Source organism: Chiloscyllium plagiosum, unplaced genomic scaffold (genome assembly GCF_037043375.1).
Source record: "Chiloscyllium plagiosum isolate Xiang-an unplaced genomic scaffold, Cpla_swu_hap1 HiC_scaffold_26, whole genome shotgun sequence".
Taxonomy (NCBI): Eukaryota; Metazoa; Chordata; class Chondrichthyes; order Orectolobiformes; family Hemiscylliidae; genus Chiloscyllium; species Chiloscyllium plagiosum.
In genome coordinates this window covers 17,503,099-17,526,466 of record NW_028270164.1, presented here as the reverse complement: position 1 = coordinate 17,526,466, position 23,368 = coordinate 17,503,099, and the positions used below count along the sequence as shown (strand labels likewise).

Genomic DNA, 23,368 nt, shown 5'->3' with positions numbered 1-23,368 from the left:
AAAAGTTCTCTAAACGCAACTGCTGTCACTTTACTATCTGAACATCCTGCTCCGTTAACAGATCATGTTAGTTGAATGAACTTCTGGTTCGGTCAATTAATGCTTCATCTGATTCATTTGGGTTTCAGCATTGCATCACTATTTGAAGTCTTTTTTTTTATAACAGTGAACAGAATCATATCCTCCACTTTTTAGGACTAAAATAGCGATCCATTGCGTAGTGAGGAACTAACCAACCATCTTGCGGCTTTTGGGAGCTAAGAGATGCGTTTCTAAGATGCAGCCCACTTCATTCTTCACTGACCAAGTAATATATTTAAATAAATAAAACACTGCAGTCACTAAATTCAGAAGTTAAAAGGATATTCAATCCGAATGATTTTGAAATAAGTTTTAATGTTCAGAGACTTATAGCGCTTTTGTACCTAAAAATGTTAAATTGACTGGAGGGTGGCATTTTTAAAACAAACATTGCCTTTAAGTTACCCCTCTACTGCAAACTGATCTTCAACTCTTTGTCTTTGCCAAAACAAAATTGGCAATAGATGCCATGATTGATCAAGGTAGGAAAAGGTTAATTGCAGTGTGGAATATCGGTAAGTTGAATAGCAAAGCAATTTTGTCCTTCAAGAGCACCCTGAAATTCACTTTCAGCTTGGGCTGAACAAAAATGACTCACTTTGAAATTTGAAGAAGTACAACATTGGTCTAGAATTCCGTGAATGCTTCTATTATGCTGCCATTTCTTGGCAGCTGTATATTGCCAGAGCGAAAGACTACATAGGTATACATTAATTACAAGGCCGTTTGCTCCGGTGCTGATTATATTGTTCCATCTCCATTTTATGAGCATATATGGAATGAGTACAGAAAAAATGACTATCTTTTGATGTGTTGGTGAACCATATTATTCTAACTTGTTAGTACTGTTTGAGTTCCAATATTGAGATTTAATTATAGTTTTTAATATAGTTTATACTGCAAATACTACTTTGAGCATATAACAATGCTCACATTGAATTAGATGTTGATTCATCAGGAAGAATCTTTGTTGCTATTTAAAATGTGGACAGATGCAAATACAATATATTCAAGTTTTTGAAAAGAATGAATGATTGATTGTATAGTGAAATTTTCCCAACTGACCCCTTAGCAAAATATGACAATAACAAATTTGATACCAAACAGTTCTAGATGATGGCCATCTCAAACAAGAGGGAGCTTACCTCCTGGTAAATCTCCTCTGCATCTTTTTCAGTGCTTCCACATCCTTCCTGTAATGGGGGTGGCCAGAACTGCAAACACTATTCCAAGTGCAGCCGCACTAGCATTTTGTATAGTTGCAGCATGACATTATGGCTCCAGAACTCTAGTTCTGGACTCCCTTCCCTCCTGCATTCCTTCCTGCAGTCCATCCGACGTACTAGAGTTATCGCAGTTCCAGTCAGTGTTGGGCAAGTTAAACTCCCCCATAATGACCACCTTGTTCCTTTCACTCCTACCCAAAATCATTTTGCCGATCCTCTCTTCCACATTCCTGGAACTCTGCGGAGGCCTATTTTAAAAAAACTCCCAGCAGTGTGACCTGTCCTGTCCTGTTTCTAACCTCAGCCCATACCACCTCAGTAGATGCGTCCTCATCAAAGATTCTTTCAGCTACTGTTATACTGTTCTTGACTAACAAGGCTACACCTCCCCCTCTTTTACCGCCTTCCCTGTTCTTAATGAAAGATCTAAATCCTGAAACCTGCAACATCCATTCCTGACCCTGCCTCCGAAATGGCCACAACATCGAAGTTCCAGGTAGCTATCCATGCTGCAAGCTCACCTATCTTATTTGGATACTTCTGGCGTTGAAGTAAACACACTTCAACCAGCTTACTGTGTCTGCCAGTTCATTCCTGTGACCGTGAAATCCTGTCCATGTTCTCCCTGTTCTCATCCTCCTGTGTACTGGAACTACACCTCCGGTTCCCATCCCCCCGCTGAGCTAGTTTAAACCCACCCTAATAGCACCAGCAAAATTCCCACCCAGGATATTAGTAACCCTCTGGCTCAAGTGAACTATACCAGGTCGGAACTTTTACCCTAAATTAATACAGATGCTAATAATTCAAGTGAACTATATTTTAGTAAATGTCTTTTTGGAGTTTCTTCAGATGGTTTTTTTAAAAAAAAAAACAACCAGATCAGATATGAGAGAAAAAGATACACATGTCCCTTTTTCCAGCAACTGCGTCAACATTGTAGCGGTGATACAAAGTGAATTCTCTCTACAATCTCTAAAGTTATTGAGTTTTGGTTCAATATACTGGACTTTACTATTAGCACTAATCTTTTCAGTGGTCCACATTTATGCTTATGTTTTCAAAATGATTGCAATGGATGGTGTCCCTTTTTTTTAATGTAAGGCACAAATCTATTTCAGTAGCATAGTTTTGTTTTCATTCTCACTAATCATAATAATTTCACAGGTCACTTTTGAATTCATCAAATCTATCATCCTCTGAGGCAGGAACTAGAAACTAGAATGAAAACAATGTACTGGGGAAATTCATTGGGTCTGGCAGCATTGGTGGAGAGAGAAGCAGAGTTAATGTTTCACATCAGATTTGAAGGGGACTAGAGAGGTACTGCTTTCTGATGCTTTGGGCAGCATAGTGGCTCAGTACTACGGACCTGGGTTCAATGCAAGCCTCGGGTGACTGTCTATGTGGAGTTTGCACGTTCTCCCCGTGTCAGCGTGGGTTTTCTCCGGATGCTCCAGTTTCCTCCCACAGTTTGAAGATGTACATGTTAGGTGTATTAGTCATGCTAAATTGCTCATAGTGTCCAAGGATGTGCAGGCTAGGTGGATTAACCATGATTAAAGTGGAGTTACAGGGATAGGGTGAGGGATTAGGTCTGGGTAGGATGCTCTTCAGATGGACAGTGCAGAGTTGATAGGCTGAATGGCCTCTTTCCACACTTGTAGTGATTCTGTAGAAAAAACAGGAAGGAGGAGCAAGCAGAACAGATGGTAAAAGTGCCCCTGAGCAAAAGGCAAGTAGGGTGCCAGTGGTAGCGGTAATATAGGGATATAGATGAAGAGTAGGTATTAATAGCAGAAAACCGATCAGCTGTACTGAGAGCAAACCCATGTAAACAAGACCTGGGGAAAGGGAATAATCAAAATGGAAAGCAGGGAATGTATGGTTTGAAGGTGTTGAACTCACTGTTGTGCCTAAGCAGCAAATGATGCGCTGATCCTCCAGCCCCTTTGGGCTTTGCTGCAGCACTACAGGAGGTCAGGAAGTGAAAACTGAAAATACAGCAAATGCTGGGAATCGGTAACGAATTAGAAATGGCAAAAAAAAAAATCGGCAGGTCTGGCAGCATTTGTGGAGAGAAAGCAAAGTTAATATTTCAGGCCCAATGACCTTTCTACAGAAGAAGGTAAGCACTGTTGGCTCTGAGAGCAACATTATGCATTGAAATAGAAAGTAATTAGTTGTAATTGTTGTGGGTATATTTGCCAAGCTGAGAAGCTAGTTTACAGACCACGCTACTGTATATATATAAAAAAAAATCTCTGAACTGATGGCCAGACTTCTCCGATCACTCGGATTCATGACAGCCCATAAACCGACAACTCACCAGAACAAAAGACCCAATACCCATCATGTGCAGGACAAACGTGGTGTACAAGATTCCATGCAGGACTGCATGAAACACTACATAGGATAAACAGGCAGACAACTAGCGATCTGCATTAGTGAACATCAACTAGCCACTAAATGCCAAGTCCAGCTGTCCCTCGTAGCTGTACACACAGGAGATCAGGCCGCAAATTCAACTGGGACAACACGACAATAATAAGACAGGCCAAACCGAGGACAGCCAGGGAATTTCTAGAAGCATGGCACTCACCCACGGACTCCATCAATAAACACACCGACTCAGTGTACTAACCACTGTAGCAAACAGCAGGAACAAAATCAAATAAATTCCAACCAGACAGTACAGCAGCATTTCCCAGGCTGCATAGCACTGAGGATGTCACCTAGAAATGTCTGTAAACCAACTTCCCACCTCGGCAAACCTATCCACAACAACTGCACCTGAGCTACACATCTCTATACAAACCTTGAAAGTAATCAGTAATGAGAGCCATTTGTTAAAACGCACTGGAGGTGTTCTGCAAGACAGTCACTCAGTCTTGCATTTAGTCTTGCAAATGTGGAGAGTGAATTTTGTGCAATGAATATGATAAGTCTGATTGAAAGAAATAGAAAGTTAATTGCTGCTTTGTTTGGAACATGTGTCTGGGACCTTGGACTTTGAGAACAGAAAGTGCTAAATATTTACCTTCTGCAGTTACATGGGATGGTTTCATCGGTGTGGGGCGGCTCAGTGGTTAGCACTACTGCCTCACAGCACCAAGGACCCGAGTTGGATTCCAGCCTCGGGCGACGCTCTCTTTGGAGTTTGCACGTTCTCCCCATGTCTGTGTGGATCCCCTCTGGGTGCTCTGATTTCCTCCCACAGTCCAAAGATGTGCAGGTTAGGATGGATTGGCCATGCTAAATTGCCCCACAGTGTGCAGGGATATGCAGGCTACTTGGACTTGCTGTGGGGAAATGCAGAGTTACAGGAATAGGGTAAGGGGGTGGGTCTCGGTGAGCTGCTGTTCAGAGGGTCAATGTGGACTTGATGGGCCAAGTGGCCTGCTTCCACACTGGAGGGGTTCTATGGTGTGAAGAGGTGTTGCGAGTGAACAGCTGGAGAAACAGCACCTTGTTTTCCCCTTGAGGAGCTCTCCAGCCTTCAGGATACAACATTGTTCAACAAGCTCCAACCATGAACCCTGTCCTCCCCCAACATCTTGATTGTGTAGAGCTATCCTACTTTTTGTTTTTAACACTTTGAGTCATAGTCATACACTTGCCATTAACACCTCCTCTCTATCTAAGTCTTTTCTCTGATAGCATTAGCACTGACTTTGCCTTTTGCTGTTAACCATCTGTTTGATTTTTCTCCTCCCCCTGCCCCCATAAATTTTGTAACAGCGCTTTTCCAGCCCCCTTTAGTTTCAGAGAAGAATCATATCGCATAAAAAAACATTAACTCTGAATCTCTCAACTCTTACTGTGCAGAAGGAGGCTATTCAGCCCATTGTGTCCACAGCAGCTCTTCAAAAAAGCATCATTACCTCGTGCCAATTTCCTACCTTTACCCCATTTTTCCAAGAACACTATTTCTGTCCAAATAATGATCCAACGCTCTTTTGAATGCCTTAGTTGAGTTCAGAGTTCTTACTATGAAAACATTTTTTCCTCCTGCCATTCTTGTTTCTCTTTCATCTCCCTTTAAACTTTATCCTCTCATTCTTTGATTTGATTTATTATTGTCATTTGTACCTAAATACAGTGAAAAGTTGTGTTTTGTGTGCAGGACAGCAGATCATACCTTACAAAATGCATAAGGGTAATAGAACAGAGTGAAGAATACAATCTTACTGCAGCAGAGAAGGTGAACAAAGCACGAGGTCAGCGTTAACTTTGAAATTTTGAGAAGTCCATTCAGAAGTCTAATAACTACAGGGAAGAAGCTGTTCTTGAAACTGTTGGTCTGTGCATTTAAGCTTTTGTATATTCTGCTTGTTGGAAGAGGCTATAGCTGGGGTGGGTGGGGTATTTGATTGTATTGGCTGCCTTTCTAAGGCAGCAAGAAGGATAGATGGAGTCAGTGGGTGGAACTGGCTTGCGTGATGAACTGGGCTGTGTTCACAATTCTCTGCAGTTTCTATGGTCCTGGGCAGAGCAGTTGCCATTCCAAGTGGTGAAGTATTCAGATAGAATGCTTCCAATGGTGCACCTGTAAAAAATTGTTAAGAGTCCTTACGGATATGCCGAATTTCCTTAGCCTCCTGAGGAAGTAGAGGTGTTGTTGTGCTTTCTTGACGGTCGCATCAATGTCAGTGGACCAGCACAGATTGGTGATCGTCACTCCAAGAAACTTGATGCTGTGTTGACCATTCCCGCTTCAGCTCCATTGATGTAGAAATGGGTGTGCCCTCCACTTTGCTTCCTGAAGTTAGTGACCAGCTCTTTCATTTTTCTGAAGTTGAGGGAGAGATTGTTATCTTTATACCATGCAACCAAGCACTGTTCATTTTACAAGCAGGAACAGTTACCCCATCTTCTTTACCCAGCTTGCTCATGATTTTGAAAATGTTTATCGAATCTCCTTTCAGCCACCTATTATCTCCAAGGGAAAAGGTCCCAATTTCTTTATTCTATCCTTAAAGTTTCTCATTCCTGGAGCAAGCTTGTGATTTTGGAGCACTATTTCATTCTCTCTAGTAATATGGCATTCACACCTGTACACTGTTCTATAGCTGACGACTGAAGCGTGTCTTGCACAAGTTCAACATCACCTCCTTGCTTCTTGTACTCCATGCCTCTATTGATGAATCCAAGGACACTGCATTTTATTTCCTGCTCTCTCCACATATCCTCCTACCTTCAATGATCTATGCACACACATTTCCAGGCCCCAATGTGAGTCACTTCACACCTCTGAACTGAAACTTATCTGCCACCTATCTGACCACTCCATCAACCTGTCGATATTTTGGAGCAAGACAAAAAGACTGCAGATGCTGGAATCCAAAGTATACAAGCAGGAGGAAGAACGCAGCAAGCCAGGTGGTATCAGGAGGTGGAGCATTCGATGTTTTGGGTGTAACCTTCTGCAGGACTACATGTGGGTGTAAGGGGAGCTGCAGATAAAGGGGGTGGTGGGCACAGAGTGGTGAAGTGAGATTGAGTGGCTCAATATATTCAGAGAGACAAGTGAAATCTTCTACCAGATGTCTTTTGACCAACTCCTTAACTGTTTGTTCATTGACCAGTTGTTTCTTGACTTTAGGAAGATTGGACCTGAAATGTTAACTCTTTCTCACTGCACAGATGCTGCCAGATCTGTTGAGTTTCTCCAGTACTTTGTTTTAATGTATTATGCTTTTTGACTTTGACTGGTTTAACTCCATCCACTATTTGAACAAGATTGTCATCGAGACATGCATTCCACTTCAAGAATGGGAATTCCTGAATCTGAAGTACACAGGGTTTTCTACTACTCGACGTTTTGAGTATTAGCCTTTTACCACTGAAATCTGCAGACTTTGAATTTATCCCCTCCGTGCTAGGATCCAGACTGCTAATATAAAGCAGGAAAAGCAAAGGTCCCAATACAGACCCCTGAGGAAATCTGCTACAGACCTACCTTGAGATAAAAAATATCCATTGACCATTACACCCAGTTTCCTATCACTCAGCCAATTTTGTATCACATTGTTATTGCACCTTTTATGCTATGACCTATAACATCCCTCAATGGGACTGTTGCATGGCATTGCATTAAAAGTTTCATTGATCCTTTCTACTATCTCCTTCAGAAAACTGCCCAAAGTTAGTTGACCATGATCTCCTCTTTAGAAATCCATGCTGCGTCTTCCTAATCATCCCACCTTCCTTTCTTTTTGTGTCAAACCTCCAGTACTACGCTGCTTTTACCTGGAAACTAGAATCTGATTGCAAACTTGATACTTGTGCATACACAAGCAGATGTAGAGACTAATCTGAGCCCCAGTCTCTCAGACTGTGACTTTTGTGAAGCCCATGAACCAATGGAAATGGGTCCTTGAACCTTCTCTGAATAATTAAGACAAACCTGTGACAGCTCCTCCTCCCCCTCCCTACCAAAGAAACTTACTTGTTCATGTGAGAAAACAATAAGCAGCCATCTGATAAATTCCATGCTTGACTAGGCGTTGGAACAGGAGGAGTGGGTGAGCGTTCCATCTGCGGAATAAATGTGAGCATCCTGGTTCCCAGAGAAATAAACATGTTGAGGAAAATCTTACAATGTTATTGACAGTCATGAGTGATTGAAAATGCCTTTAAAATCCTAACATCCGCTTATCAATAACTGATTTTATACAGATGCGTTTTAATGGCATCGGACCTTTTATATGTATTGTTTGGTGCTGTAATAGTGAACTTAGCAGTGGGCCCAAACTCTGTAACAAAACCTAGCGAAAGTGAGAACTGCAGATACTGGAGATCAAAATGTAGCCCTTCATCAAGGGCTTATGCCCAAAATATAGATTCTCCTGCTTCTCGGATGCTGCCTGACCTGCTGTGCTCTTCCAGCACCATGCTCTCGACTCTGTAACAAAACCTAAAGTACTGTGGATGCTGGAAATTGGAAGCAAAAACTGAAATTGCTAGAAAAATGCAGCAGGTCTGGCAGCATCTGTGGGGAGTAAGCAGAGTTAATGTTTCTGGTCTGGTGACCCTTCTTCATTCAGCCCGTCAAGTCTGCACCAACTCGAAAGAAAATCCCACCCTATTCCTCCAACACTGCATTTCCCATGGCTAACCCACCTAGTGTGCACATCCCTAGACACTACAGGGCAGTTTAACCATCGCCAATCCATCTAATCTACACATCTGTGGAGTTAAACCAGAGCACCTGGCAGAAACCCACACAGACGCAGGAGAACGTGCAAACTCCACACAGTCGCCTGAGGTTGGAATCAAACTCTGGTCCCTAGTGCTATGAGGCAGCAGTGCTAACCACTGAGCCACCATGTCATCCTTCTACATGGATGCAAATGAGAACAAAGATTTGCCATTGATCATGAACACAAACTCCTGTTTTTATTTGTTAGATTTTCCACTCCTGTGCTTGTAGTTCAAAGCAAAACATGTAATGTAACTACAACTTATGAATCGGCGTGGGGATAATGACCTTTCTGGCATCAAAGCTTTTTTCTTCTCTCTCTTTCTACCCACCACATGCTGCCTCGAATATTTGAAATACTATCAAAAATATCACTTCTGTATTAAGCATCTGCTTCCTCTAAGGAGGAGCTAAAGGTTTTGTAAAGTTGTATGGTTGCACAGAATAGTGGTCTACAGAATGTATCTAATTACAGTGGATGTTATTTATCTACATACACTTGATAGAAGCACTTCAGGATACCGGATTGATCATTGCCTGTACCATTTGAACATAAATAAAGCATATTGCAGAATTAACCTTTTTATCAAAACAAAAGTTAATGTGTATTAAACATAGTCTGATGTTAAATTGACCTGCCGAAAAGCATGAAGGTTATAGGAAATAAAGTGGATTTCCTGTGGTCTTTCCCACTGAAAGTTAGGCCAAAGTGAATCTCTACCCTGAGAGTAGTAATGATGTGCATGAATACTTCTGGGATCTGGATCTGCTGTTGACTCTGGAGGTGTGACCTTGGTCCACAATGTTGATGTCCAAATAAAATGTGCATGCCAGTGAGAGGAATCTGGTCATCTGATTGTACGAAGGACACACAGGATTTAGAGATTTCAAGAAAGATTTATAAAAATATTTCCAAGGATGAAGGATCTCCGTTATGTGGGTAGCTTGGAGAAGCTGGAGTTGTTCTCTTGAGAAAAATTTCTAAAAGGAGATTTAATGGAGATATTCAAAATCACAAGACTTCAAGATAGGGTAGATAGAGAGTAACTGTACCCATTGGACAAGGAGATTGAAGGTCAAAATTGTTTTAAAAAATCCAACAGTGCCCTGAATCGTTCTTTTTACATTGTTAGGATTTGGAATGCACTGTGTGAATGTAATCGAGGCAGATGGAGTTATGATTTTCTTGGGGAGTTGGATAAGTTATGAAAAGAGAGAATTTTGAGACTTGAGGAAAGGGCAGGGGAGTGGGACTAACTGAGTTGCTCTTGCAACGAGCCAGCAGGGACCTGATGAGATGAAGGGGTCCCTCCTGTGCTGTAACCAATCCATGACGCTCTACTTTTCATAAGCAAGTTTATTTTTCTCTTCAAACGTGCAATTTGCGTTTTATAATACGAGGAGAAAGTGAGGACTGCAGATGCAGGAGAATCAGTTTATAACATTAAACCAACAAGGAAGCGCAAGATTTTAATTTAGTATGAGAAGCTGAGGCAGTGCTGAATGTTGCTGTGAACCAGTGTTGGAGAAACAGTGAATTTGATGGGATGTGGCGTATGCAAGTCGAATATCAAAGTAGCAACTATTTTTACATGTGCTGTTTCTAGGTGTATACTTCAGAAACCCTTTCCCAAGATTGACCAGTGAACCCAAATGATGTCCCAGGGAGCATTTTCTGGATTTCTTCAGTATTTTTTCCAGATAGGTGTTACAGGTAGTCCCAATAATTGAAACCTTGTATTTGAAGTGTAGACATGTTTTCCTTGTACTGTGATGAAATATTCTTCTACAAAGTAAATTGCTAGAACCCCCACTCAGTCCATTTTTTACATCTTGAAGTGATCTTCACTTAGGTCTGTGTTAATAAAACAACTTGAGCCAGCTGTCAGGGACAGATGCAAGAGAGTGCCATCTTTAACTTGTTTTTTACTTTCTCTTGTCAAGGTCCTCTTGCTGACAGCTGGCTGCTGCGTGGTTTTGTGTGTGTGTGTGTCTTTGTTTCTCTCGCTTTGTTCTAAATGTCTCCCAGACGATGTGATGTACTGTGTCGTGCGAACGAAACTTATGATGTTTATTTCCGTAAAAGGCCAGACTCCAGAGTGGTGCTGCAGCGACGCCTGTACAGCTGGCCCTGCATTTGCAGCAGATCGAAACATTTCCTGTGATTATAGCATTGATATTGGCATCATTAACCCCTGTTCCAGTGCTGCCAGGTTGAGACAGGAGGGATTAAATGTTGATGCCCACTGCCACCTACAGGCACTACATATGGTCTCAGCAGTTTAATTTATTCCAATCTTAAGAACTGATTTGGTTTTGCTAAGCAGTATAGCTGTGTCCTCTGTTTTCGGTTTTTCTGTATATGAGAAGACGACTTCACTCTCCGTACTGGAGTCTTGACGACCAGAACTGGTAATTGAGAGTACGTGGCAAGTAAGGCTTCCTTATGAAGTTACAAAATTACTCTAATGTAAAAGGAAAATGGCCTTTTAAAAGTTAACTGGTAACCATTGCAGGGATATACAGTGTCAACTATTTAGAGTTGCTTCAACCACCCTTGGTACCATGCTCAGGGACTTCTGGGTTACTAATTATACTTCAGCTCCTACACCATCTTCAATATCTTCTGGGGAAAAAAAAGCCACCTGGCACCTGTTATGTTACGATTAAATTATCTCTTGGTCATTATCACATTGCTGTTTGTAAGATTTTGCTGTGTGCAAAATTGACTGCAGTATTTTCAACAGTTTGAAACATTTCCAAAGTACTTAATTGCTTATAAATTAATTTGAGATATCCTGAAGTCATGAAAGACACTGCATAAATATGTCTTTCTTTTAGATAGAATCTCTGATTTATCTCCCTTTTAATTTTAAAGGGCATTGCGGGAACAGATGTGGCAAAAGAGGCCTCTGATATCATCCTGACAGACGATAACTTTACCAGTATTGTTAAGGCAGTGATGTGGGGCCGCAATGTGTACGACAGCATCTCCAAGTTTCTGCAGTTCCAGTTGACAGTAAATGTGGTTGCAGTCATTGTCGCATTTACTGGTGCTTGTATTACCCAGGTATGCCTTGTACAAAGCCACACCTTGTTGAATGAAATTAGCTTCACTTTCCATCTTACTATTTAGTTTTGCTGTATTTTCTTTGTATTTAAATGTCATTAATTCTAATGTATTCTGTGGTTACTGTGTTCTCCTCTATTCCTGTTTTTCATAATTAGCATGTCCCCATTTAAGCATTGTTGGGTTTCATTTGATAAGAAACTGAAAATCTCTATTTATTAACTAACTATAATGTCAGTGTGACCGTCTGATTGTTTGAAGTAATGTTGGAGAATTTCAAGAATGATAATTTTTGCAAAAGTGTCAGTAATTACAGTAATGAGACAATAACAAGTTAACAAATTACAATCAGTGGACCCCTCTATACCTTATTTACAACCAGATCCTGGTGGTTATTAGAGGCAGTATTTAAAAAATGAAGTATTACTATATACTGTAAACTGGGCAATATGTAAGGGAGACAGGAAAATGAAATTGCTGTAAATGCAATGCACTGTAATTGCTTTGTTCAAAAACAGAAGGGAGACAGAAAACTACAGGTTAGTCAGCTGTACATCTGAAGTACCCTGTAAGAAGCTATTATTAAATATGTCATTACAGTTAGATTCAAAGTAAAAGAGGAGATGAAATGGTTTTGTGAAATGTAAATCCTGTTAAACCAATTTATTGAAGAAATACAATGTGCTTTGAATAAAGGGTATCCAGTGGATGTATTGTAGTTAGATTTCCTGAAGGCATTTAAGGTGCCACCTTATTAGAGCGAGTAATGTAGTGGCTTGAATCAAAGAATGCTTGCTGATAACAGGAAACAATTGAGTCTGTTTCTGGTTGATAAAATTATAACGAGCTTTTTCTCCCCACCGAGATCAGTGCTGTAGATTTTACTTTTCATAATTTATATAAATTACTTGGATCAAGATATCAAAGATGTGGTTCTTAAATTTGCTGCTGATTATAAAGTTGGGTAGGAAATAGAGTTGCAAAGAAGGCATAAAGAAAGGATAGAGATTAGTTGTGACTGAGCAAAAGATCTCATGGGAACATTTTAAATTGTCCGTATTGGTGGAAGGAATAAAAAAAATGATTTAAAAGGATGAGAAATTGTAGAGCTCAGAGACAGTGATGTTGGACTCCTAATGCAAGAATCATAAATTAGGTATAGTAAGTAATTGAGAAAGTTCACAATGTTATCATTTATTGCAAGAGGAATTGAGTACAACATAGTCAGATATTGCTTCAATTGCAGAGGGCATTGCTGGTACATCTGCAGTACCATGTACTGTATCGGTCTCCATATTTACAGGCGGTTGTAAATGCTTTGGAAACAGCTTGGACTAACAAGGGAGTGAAAGGTTATCAGGGGTAGGTGAGAATGTAGAGTAACCTGACCAACCCTGATCTAACTGTATGGTGAAGCAAGTGACACATCCTGTCCAAGTCGATATGTTTATTCCTTCCTTTGTTGTGACATGTAGTTAGGAAGAATTTCTTGATGTAAGCATCCATTTTAGTTAAGGGCTAAACTAGATGAACTCTACAGGGGACCATAATCACTGAAATACAGTTAGTTTTGGAGTAAGATTAGAAATGTGCTTATAGCCAAGGAAAGACAGGCAAGAAATGGTAAGATCACTTTTGAGAACTAAAGTAACCTGAGTACATTAACTATAACCCATGATGTAATTCCTTTTGCATTTGTGATACAGGGGCAAATCTTTTTTTAACAAAACAAAGCAGTGGATTTATTTATTTCATATTATTCTCAACCAGGACTCTCCACTTAAAGCTGTTCAGATGCTCTGGGTAAATCTGATCATGGACACATTTGCTTCTTTGGCTCTGGCAACTGAACCACCAACAGAATCTCTTCTGCTTCGCAAGCCTTACGGCAGGAACAAGCCACTAATCTCTCGGACAATGATGAAGAACATCCTGGGTCATGGAGTTTATCAGCTCACTATTATCTTCACCCTTCTCTTTGCAGGTCTGTGAATCCATTAGTACATTTGCTTTCTTTCTGTTTAATCTCCTTGACTAAACTTGAGTAAATCAATTAACTTTGTTCTGAGGATATATCCTGGGGAGGGATGTGATTTCTTTTTTCACTCTGTCACAACACTCTTGAGTGATAAAGCACTAATATAAACAGCTCATCCAACTTTGCTCAAACCTGTTCAGCAATTTAGAAGCAAAAATCCATGACTAGTTTTTAATTGTAATTTCAAATCTTCAATCATGGTTGAGTGAAATTCAAACATTGCGATGCAGTATTAAATAACTGCAATTGTTTCACTTAAAGTCATTTGATTATTTCCTATTGCAATGACGTTGCAACCATTGAATTTCCCACTATCAACATCTGGGGTTTGAAATTAACCAGAACCTTAACTGTACCCATTAGTTTAAAAACAATGTGGCTATACAGGCAGTTCAGAAGCTAGAGATTTTGTAGACTGCAACTTACCATCTGACTCCACACATTCTCTTGGAATGAATCCAGCTTCAATGAAATTCAGGAAGCTTGATCCATCCAGGACAAAGTAATCCACTTGATTGGCACACAATCCATCACTATTATTCCTAATCCCGTTCTCACAAAGATGATGCATTATCTCAATCTGTCAAACTTTTTCTGATTGTATCTTCCAAATTCATAACATACACTATTGTGTAGGTCGGGTGGTGCATGGGGACATCACCACCAGTAACTTGCCCTCCAAACCACATTTCATCCTGACTTGGAACTATATTGCTATTCCTTTACTGTCATGGGTCTAAATCCTGGAACACTTTCTTAAACCACATGGACAGCAGTGGTTCACAATGACAGCTCATCACTGCCACTGCAAGGGCAATTAGTGATGGGCAATAAATGCTGGCCTCGCCAGTGATGCCCACATCCCATGAAAGAATAAACTTTAAACTGTAAATGTGTTGTTCCCAGTGTGCAGAGCCATGCAAACTTGATACTAGAGTATCCTCCTCTAAGCACTGTCCAAAGAGGCATGTGAATGTTAATTGGCATTATAGTATTCCATAACTTAGGAGCTAGGAGCAGGCATAGGCAGTTCAGCCCCTCCAGTCTGCTCCAGCAATGGATATGATTGTGGCTTAGCTCATCTTAGCCCAAAGTCCACTTTCCTGCCTGATCTCTATAACCCTTTAACCCTTTCCTCATTAAAAATTGTCTATCTTTTCCTTACATTTACTAAATGACCTGCTATCCACTGCACTCTGGGGTAGTGAATTCCACATATTTTTTGAGAGAAATAATTTCTCCTCATCCCTGTTTTAAATCTGTCACCCCTTATCCTAAAACTGACTCTTCTTTGCCCCACACATGGAAACATGCTCTTTACATCTACTTGGTCAATCCCATTTCGCATCATGTATACCACAATTAGGTCTCCCCTCATTCTTCCAAACTCAGTCATTGCTTAAATCAAATGAACCCAAGTCTTTCCATCCTTAAAAGCAAATCAAAGTAGCATCGCTGTGTGAGACAATTAGAATGTGCCTTTTTTTTTAAATGCCACAGTTAGCAATTCATATAAATCAAATTGACCAAGATATGTAAAGATTCCTTGTTCATAGCCCACTTGGGGCCACTGGGTTTATTTTGGGTATAGAGCCACAGGGAAGATATCTTACCCTCACGAATATTCTTAGCATGACTTCCCAGAATTTTACTAAGTCATCTTAAAGGATTAAGAAGAAAGATTACATAAACTTAAAACTTTCTCTTAAAGACCCCTGATTTTCTAAACTCAAGTGTTTCTATTGGAGCTAGACCATTTCAAAATGAAGGGATGAAGCATTTTTTCGTACAGGGTGATGGAACACTGTCTGAAGCAATTGTTCATGCTGGGTCACATGCATTTAATTGTTTTTAATCAGCTTGTTCAGACTAGGAAGCAGTGTTGTCACTGGACAAATAATCCAGAAGCCCAGGCAATATTCTGCAGACCTGAGTTCAAATCCCACCACAACAGACATCGGAATGTAAATTCTGTAATTCAAGCCTAATGAAGGTTATGATTGATTGTTGTAAAAACCTATCTGGTCCTTTTTAGATATTGAACACATCAAGGGGTATGAGGTGAAAATGGCATTATGGCATTCCAAGGATAATCCATTATCATGTTGATTGTACCTCAAAGGGTAAATGGCCTTAGCCTGCTCCTAGTTTTTATCCTTGAGGAAAGCTGCCATTTTTACTTCATCTGGCCAACAGAGATGAGGAGAAATTATTTCTCTCAAAAGGATCATGAAAATGTGGTTGACTTTTAACTGCCCTCTAAAATGGCCTAGCAAATCATTCAGTTATCATCAACCCACAAAAAGTCTCAAAAAAAAACAGGTTGGACCACCTGACATTGTCATTTCCAGAGACTTCGTCAACAGCAAATACAGCCTTGTAAACCCTACAAAGTTCTCCTTGCCAACATGTAGAGGCCAGTGACAAAATTAGGATACATGTCCCATAGACTCATCAAGCAACAGTCATAAGTCAGGGAATCAAACATTACAGACAATGTCCCAGATATTGCCATCACCAATGCTGGGTATGTCCTATCCCACCAGTAGGACAGATGCTTTCACTTGCTTGAACGCATGCGGATTCAACAACATAACAAGATTGATATCATCCAGGATAAAGCAGCCTGCTTTGATTGGCATTGTGACCACAAACATTCAATCCCTCAACCTCCAGCGCTCTATGGGAGATGTGTGTACTATCTACAAGATACAACACTTCAGAAATTCTCCAAGGCTCAGATGGACAACACCTTCCAAACCCTGCCATCTAGAAGGACAAAGGTAGTAGATACATGGGATTGCAAACATCTACAGGTTCCCTTCTAAGACCCACCATCCAGACATGAAAGTAATTGCCATTGCTTTCATGAAATTGAGTCAAAATTCTGGAACTTCCTCCCTAATCGAATTGGGAGTCTGTTTACACCAAATAGACTGCAGTGATCCAATGAAGGTAGCTGTCTGCCCAGCTAGCTTTACCCACTTCCCATGAATACATCTTTAAAAAAACATGTTGTGATACACACTGGGGAAACTTTGGATTTGATATTTTGGCCCAGAGGTAGGGAGCGTACCATTGTGTCACAGGAGATTCAGGCTAAGGTTGTTAGTATTTGTTGATTGAAGTTGTCAAGGGTCATCACAGTCGAAGTGCAGCTCCCCACGATCTAATTGAATAGCAGAACAAATGTGCAGAGCTGAATGGACTGTACCTGTTTAAATATGGTTAGAGAGGAAGTCATTTGAGCCATGAGATTACAGGTTTTGGAAGATAATGCCATCAACTGTCTGGGCCTCTACAATTAAGAACAACGGGCAAAGGGTCTATAGATCTGCAAGATTTGGAGAAATGAAGTTTTCAGATGGTTGTAGGACCGGTAAAGATTAGGCACGGGGCTTTGGCATTGGAAAGTCAGCGTAGATCAGTGAGCATAGGAGTGATGGATGAGCTTATATTTATGAAGGCATGTGGATGGAAGCTGGCCAGCAGTACATTGGAATCATTGAGGAATGAGCTGACAGATGGATGAGAACCTTGGCAGCAAAGAGCCAATGTAACTGTTTCTTTATGATTTGAGATCTTATGAGGTCAGAATTCAACCTGGTAGCAGCTAGATTTCAAGGTTGTTGACCATCTAGTTTAATTGGTTGTTGAGGAGTGGAATCAATAGCGAGGGTATATAGTTTGTGCAGCGAGCCAAAGGCAATAACACTGGTCTTGAAATTGAAGTTCAGCATGCTGTTAGAATATACAAAGCACCCTGTTCAATTTGCTCAGGGTCTAGGTCTAAACAGTAATGAGAGGATATTCAGATGTTGGTGGATGACATAGCTGGCAACTCTTGATATGATCAGTAAATGCTTTTAAAAACAAGATTGTACATTTTTCCAATTTTGGTTTTATTGAAGATTTAACTCCCACTGTTTATATCCTACTTTCCAAGCCATGAGTCACTTTGTACTTAGAAACTTTCCCAGGCTTGAGTAACTGAGCTCCACTGAAATTAATCTCCTCTGCCAATGCCATGTTTAGAAAGTGCCCTTGTTTCCTGCAGCATTTGTACTGCAGTGTTGCAGTCCCGTGTGGCTGCATCGTCATGCATCAAGTGTACTGTTATCACCATGTGATTATCAAAAAGGTTTTATATATCAATAGAAGACAAAGTCGAATTAGTTGGTTAACTGCTTTTTTTTTCAAAACAAAGGACACTGACAGTGAGCTGTTTTAAAAATTCCTGGGACAGAGTAAATGCAGAAATGACTGGCTCATCTGTCTAATTTTCAATGGTTAATCTGAGATTGGCTCTGACCTTTCTTGAGACCGGAGTCCAATTGGCAGCACATAATTGCAATAAGAATTGTACAGTCAACATGGGAGGAGAAAACTGTCTGTACCGGTTTGAGCAAAAATGCAAAGTGCTGGGGATCATTATGTTGACAGAGTCTTAAGCTTAATTGCTGCAGCTTAAAAAGCTTAGAAAGCAGTTGTAATGGCAGGGTCTGAGGATGACTCACTGCACATTGATCGTTAGGAACTTTACTGCTTTTAATATTACAGCAGGTGGAAATCCCTCTGCATCAGCCACAATTAGGAAGATGAATATTACATAAAGGCTGTCACTGGACCTGCAAGCTTTGTATGTGCCTGATGCTTAATTGAGAATTACACTAGATGGAGAATGAGGGAGGGTAATACTTGGTCCATAATTGTGACTTCCCAAAAGTGTAATGTTAACATTAGAGTCACACCCATCATCAAAAAAGTTGCATGATAAGCCTGATGAGTTGTTTAATACATTTCCGCAAAGTGAGGGTAGAAATGTCACCAAGTTTTTTTTTATAAATCAACTGTAATTGAGTTAATCCTGTCTATTGATTTAGAAATGGTTTGAAATAGGTTTATGAGGTGCAAGTTTTGATTAGCCAATGTCATGTTGTTCCTTGATGAATTATTTCTAACCATTGAAAACTGTTTTGATTAATTGTGAAATATTCACTTCAAATTTGTTTTGCCTGGGCAAAGTTCTGATTAAGCAACATACCTGGATGTTTCAAACTGAAGATAAACCACCAAGGAATTGCAGCAATTACATTGCAAGTTCTTAACCTACAAGTGTTCTTTCTAGGTGAGAAGTTTTTTGACATTGACAGTGGGAGGAATGCTCCACTTCATGCTCCTGCTTCAGAACATTACACCATTGTGTTCAACACTTTCGTCATGATGCAGCTTTTCAATGAAATCAATGCTCGCAAGATTCACGGGGAGAGGAACGTGTTTGAAGCAATTTTCCGGAACCCCATCTTTTGCAGTATTATTGTGGGCACTTTTCTAATTCAGGTAGGGAATCTTTCTAGTTGCACATGTGTATTTTTAACTGGGGTTTAATAATTTAAGTTTGGTCTGTTCTGCAGGCAGTGAGCTGACACTCAAACAAGTGGAGTAATGAAACAAACAGCCAACCTCTTTCCACTCTTAATTTTTGAAAGTCATAATCAAAGTGCACAGTGTATCTGGATGACAGGATGGTACAAATTCATATTCGTCTTAATATAACATTTTGGTTGTTTTCCCTCCTATGGTGCTAGAGTCCCATCTACTAGCCATTATGAGCAAATGGTTCTATGTAAGGACATATGCAGATGGTATCATTCCCACTCTCGTCCATATAGACCGAAATTAACTTGCAAAATAATTGCCAGGTTGGTTTCATAATGTAAAAGTGTGTTTTCTCAAAAGTGATAAAAATGTTTTCAAGAGTGAGCTATTGTACCCACTGCAGTGTGCCAGAGCATAATAATAGTTACACCATTCCATCAGTGCTTATGGTTTGCATTAGGAAACACATTCCGTACCCATGGCAACAGGCAGATATGCATGAAACACTAAACTTCTGTTCCATGAAGCTTTGTTACTTTTGAATAATAGGGTAGTATGGTGGTTCAGTGGTTAGCACTGCAGCCTCACACCTGCAGGAACCTGGGTTCAGCTCCAGCCTCTGGCGACTGTTTGTGTGCAGTTTGCACATTTTCCCCACGTCTGCATGGGTTTCCTCCCACAGTCCAAAGATATGCAGGCTTGGTGGATTAGCCATGCTAAATTGCCCATAGTGTGCAGTGATGTGTAAATTCGGTGGATTAGCTATGGGAAATGCAGGGATAAAGTGGGATGGTCTTTCGAGAGTTGGGGTGTGTGTGTTGGGCCAAATGGCCTGTTCCCACAATATAGAGATTCTATTACAAAAGAATAAGAAGAAATTGTGAGAATTTTTAAGATTATAATCTTGCATTTTGAGAGTGTGAAGTTTTATCTTGTGGAGTAGCGAATCTTAAACTTTTTAATTTATACTAACTGAAGCTGCTCCTGCACCTTAATGGGCAGATATCAGAACCACTTTTTTCTTTGCGTTAAATCAAATTCTTGTGAACAATACTGAAACATTCAGGGTAGCATCTGGGCATTAAATAACAAGTTTGTAATTTAGTTGTTATTGTATGTATAGGTATTCTTCAAACTGGTTTATACTCTCCCAAATAGAAGGTGAACTTTTAGAAAGAGTTTTATTGTACCTTGGCCTTGAGGGGTAATTTTGTGAGGGACCTAGTCTAAAAAAATGGATTTGTAGTGGGAGTCTCACCTGAAGGGAGTTCATACTGGGAATTTAGGCACCTCTGCTCCATGATTCCCATTATTCACTTTAATGTGCATTTTACTTGTACAAAATTTATGCAAATACATTTTAGTGGTAATATGTCACTTAATGAGTTAAGTATGGAATATTTTCACAGCTTAGAATAATACTGCAGTTAGCTTAATTACAAAAGCAATGGGCTTTCAATGTGCTTGGTAATTTTCCAAGTTATGTTATCATTATGATGTTCATATATATCCAATATCACATTGCATCAATGTGAAAATGACGGCAGCATATCTGCACTGGAAAAAAAAACCCAAAGACATTGCATGGCTGTATATCCCAAATTTAAGGAGAGAAAGATGGGAATTTGAGGGTAACTAAGCACAACTTTTTGTTTTTGCACTCTGGTGTTCTCTAATAGAAACATCAAAACCTCATTATTAGTCAGCAAATCTCTATTCAAATTATTACATGATTATTTATTGTGGTTTTGGAGCGATGGTGAAGAACTTGCTATTGGACTGAAATATCAGACAAATCTTTTAACTGAATTTGCTGTAAATGTACAAAGTTATTACATATTGAAAACGAATGCTGGAGATCGGTCAGACAGTATCAATGGAGAGAGAGCAAGCTAATGTTTCAAGTCGAGAAATTCTTTGACACAGCTGAAAAGTCATTTGGATTCAAAACGTTAGCTTGTTGTCTCACCATGGATGCTGTCTGACCACAGTGATCTCCAGCATTTGTTCTTCTCAGGAGCAAATTACTGCAGATGCTGGAATGTGTACTAAGTTGTTGATATAGTTGTGGGAGTAGTGTAGAAGCCCCATTAACAGTAACACTTGGCAAGGATAGAATCAAAATAAAGAAATCATGGTCACTTGTCAGAAAGGTAACATGAGGATCATGCTGGGGGAATTTCCCATCAACATATACACAGGAGGGGAAAAAAAAATCAGATGGATAAAGGTTGCCTGAGGTGATCGTTCATAGAGTATTTTCACGACAACTTCTTAGAACAACAGACTGGAGTCAACCTGAGAGCAGGTTTTGCGAGACTTTGTATTGTGCCACAAACTAGGATTAATTCATGACCTCCGTGTTATGACCGGACACCAAACGAGGTATCACAAGTTATTATAGTTCCATATGTGTAGCTCATGCGTAAGGAGAGACTGTCTAGCTCTTTATTCACCCAAACCTTGGTTGTCTGCAACAAGGTTAATTCACAAAGGATTTCCCCCCTTCTAGACACCTTTCTCTCAAACCAAATCAATTGTTTAGATGGAGTCAGTTTAACCAGGTGGTGTTATCTAATGAGAAGTGTGTCCAAGGAAAAGATTAAAGATGTCCAGGTCAGTCTCTGGGTCTTTAACGAAAAACTGATTGTGGGACGTTGATAGTTGAACTGTTGATTTTTTTTTTTTTTAAATTCTTGGTTTTGCAGATTGATTAAAATTATTTTCTCCAAGTTCATTTGGATTGTGACTGGCCAGCAGTACTCCGAGGCACACGCTGGCTGGCTCAGTGGTTAGCACTGCTGTCTCTCAGTAGCAGGGACCCTGGTTTGATTCCACCCTCCGGTGACTGTGCAAATGCCAAAGACAATCTCCCCATGTCTGCATGGATTTCCTCCCACAATCCAACGATATGCAGGTTATGTGGATTGGCCATGGGATTGCAGGAATAGGGCTGGGGAGAGTGGGTCTGGAAGAGATGCTTTTCAGAGGTCAGTGTGGACAAGATAGGCTGAATGGTCTGCTTCTAGACTGTAGGGATTCTATGGAAGAGAGAGAGTCCTTTACCTGTAACACTGGGGTGACTGGTGGGTGGTTCTTCATCTGTGACCCATCACAGCAAACCAACACTTCAACCTGGGTTTTTATACACCGGTCGCTCAGTGCACTAACACGCATGAGCACTTCAGCTCACTGGTGTACTTTCAAAGGTAGAGCTGTTCTTCTGTATTTTTGAAAGTGGAAAATCTGAAACATGGTGCTTGCCCAGAATGTTCTCTTTTCTCCCAACTGACTCTCAGTCTGAGATACCTGCCAGAAGGTTAAGAGTTTGGTTTGCAGTAAATTTCTTCCTATTCAGTATGTTCCTTTTGAAAACTGTTCATACCTTATTTATCGGGTGTGACATTCCAGGGTGTGTCTCTTCGTCTCCTCCCTCTAAGAACAGCCACTGAATTTAAATCTCCAGTCATATTTTGACTGTGTCTTTTTTTTTTATTAAATGTTCTGACTAAAATTCAATATTCTTGATAATTGCTTCAGAGTTGGCCTGTTGTCATAACAGTGAAGGCACCCCTAGGTAGCAATCATCCTATGTTTGAATTTTACATTACATTTGAAAGAGAGAAAAGTGGGTCCAAGTCTTCTACATTACACTTAAAGAAGGGCAATTATCAGGATAGGAAAACAAAGTGAACTTGTAAAATAAGTCTAGCGAAAAATTGAGATGGAGTGGCAGACATCTAAGGAGATATTTTAGGATACAAGAAATTGATACATTCGAACAGGAAAGGAAAACTCCAAGGAGAGGGCCCAACACCTATGGTTTTCAGGAATAATGTCTACTTTGAAATTCAATTTTGTACATTTATATGCAGTGAATTGAGATTTAAATTAAGTTTTGGTCCGAAATTTATCACATCGAGCTTTATAGAGTCAGATGTCACAGAGACAGACCCAACTCTCAGAAGCCAATCAGGTTTCCGAAACTGAACTAGTCCCATTTGCCTGAAATGCTGATATCCATCTCGACCTTTCCTATCCATTTACCTGTCCATATACCTTTTAACTGTTGTAATTGTACTCACCTCAGCCACTTCCTCTTATATCAAGCTTTTCATCTATGGTTTCTGGAACAGAATTATACAGAATGCATTAAAGTGAAATGGATTGTAAATTGGATTTAGATGTGAAAGTAGCTCATCACTACCTCCTTGAAGGGCATTAAGAAACTGCAATAAAGATCGCCTAACCAGAGATGCCCACATTCAGTGAAAAAGTTTGTAAACTGAACTTTCAACTTGCTGTTTACAAATTCCTAAGAAATCACTTGGGAGGAGAAACTTTAGAGTACTGCATAGCAGTACACCTAT

The 23,368-nt window shown here is 40.1% G+C and overlaps 1 protein-coding gene across 8 annotated transcripts in view; it reads left to right on the top strand.

Moving 5' to 3' along the window:
• The window catches only part of LOC122563116 (plasma membrane calcium-transporting ATPase 1-like), a 391,378-nt gene that overhangs the window by 348,926 nt on the left and 19,084 nt on the right, over positions 1-23,368 (top strand). For all 8 annotated transcript variants that reach the window (XM_087973527.1, XM_043716559.2, XM_087973531.1 and 5 more), the window contains 3 exons: positions 11,390-11,581; positions 13,352-13,565; positions 18,748-18,959. In XM_087973527.1, coding sequence (XP_087829653.1) covers positions 11,390-11,581; positions 13,352-13,565; positions 18,748-18,959 — 618 coding nt within the window. The remainder of the gene's footprint in view (positions 1-11,389; positions 11,582-13,351; positions 13,566-18,747; positions 18,960-23,368) is intronic.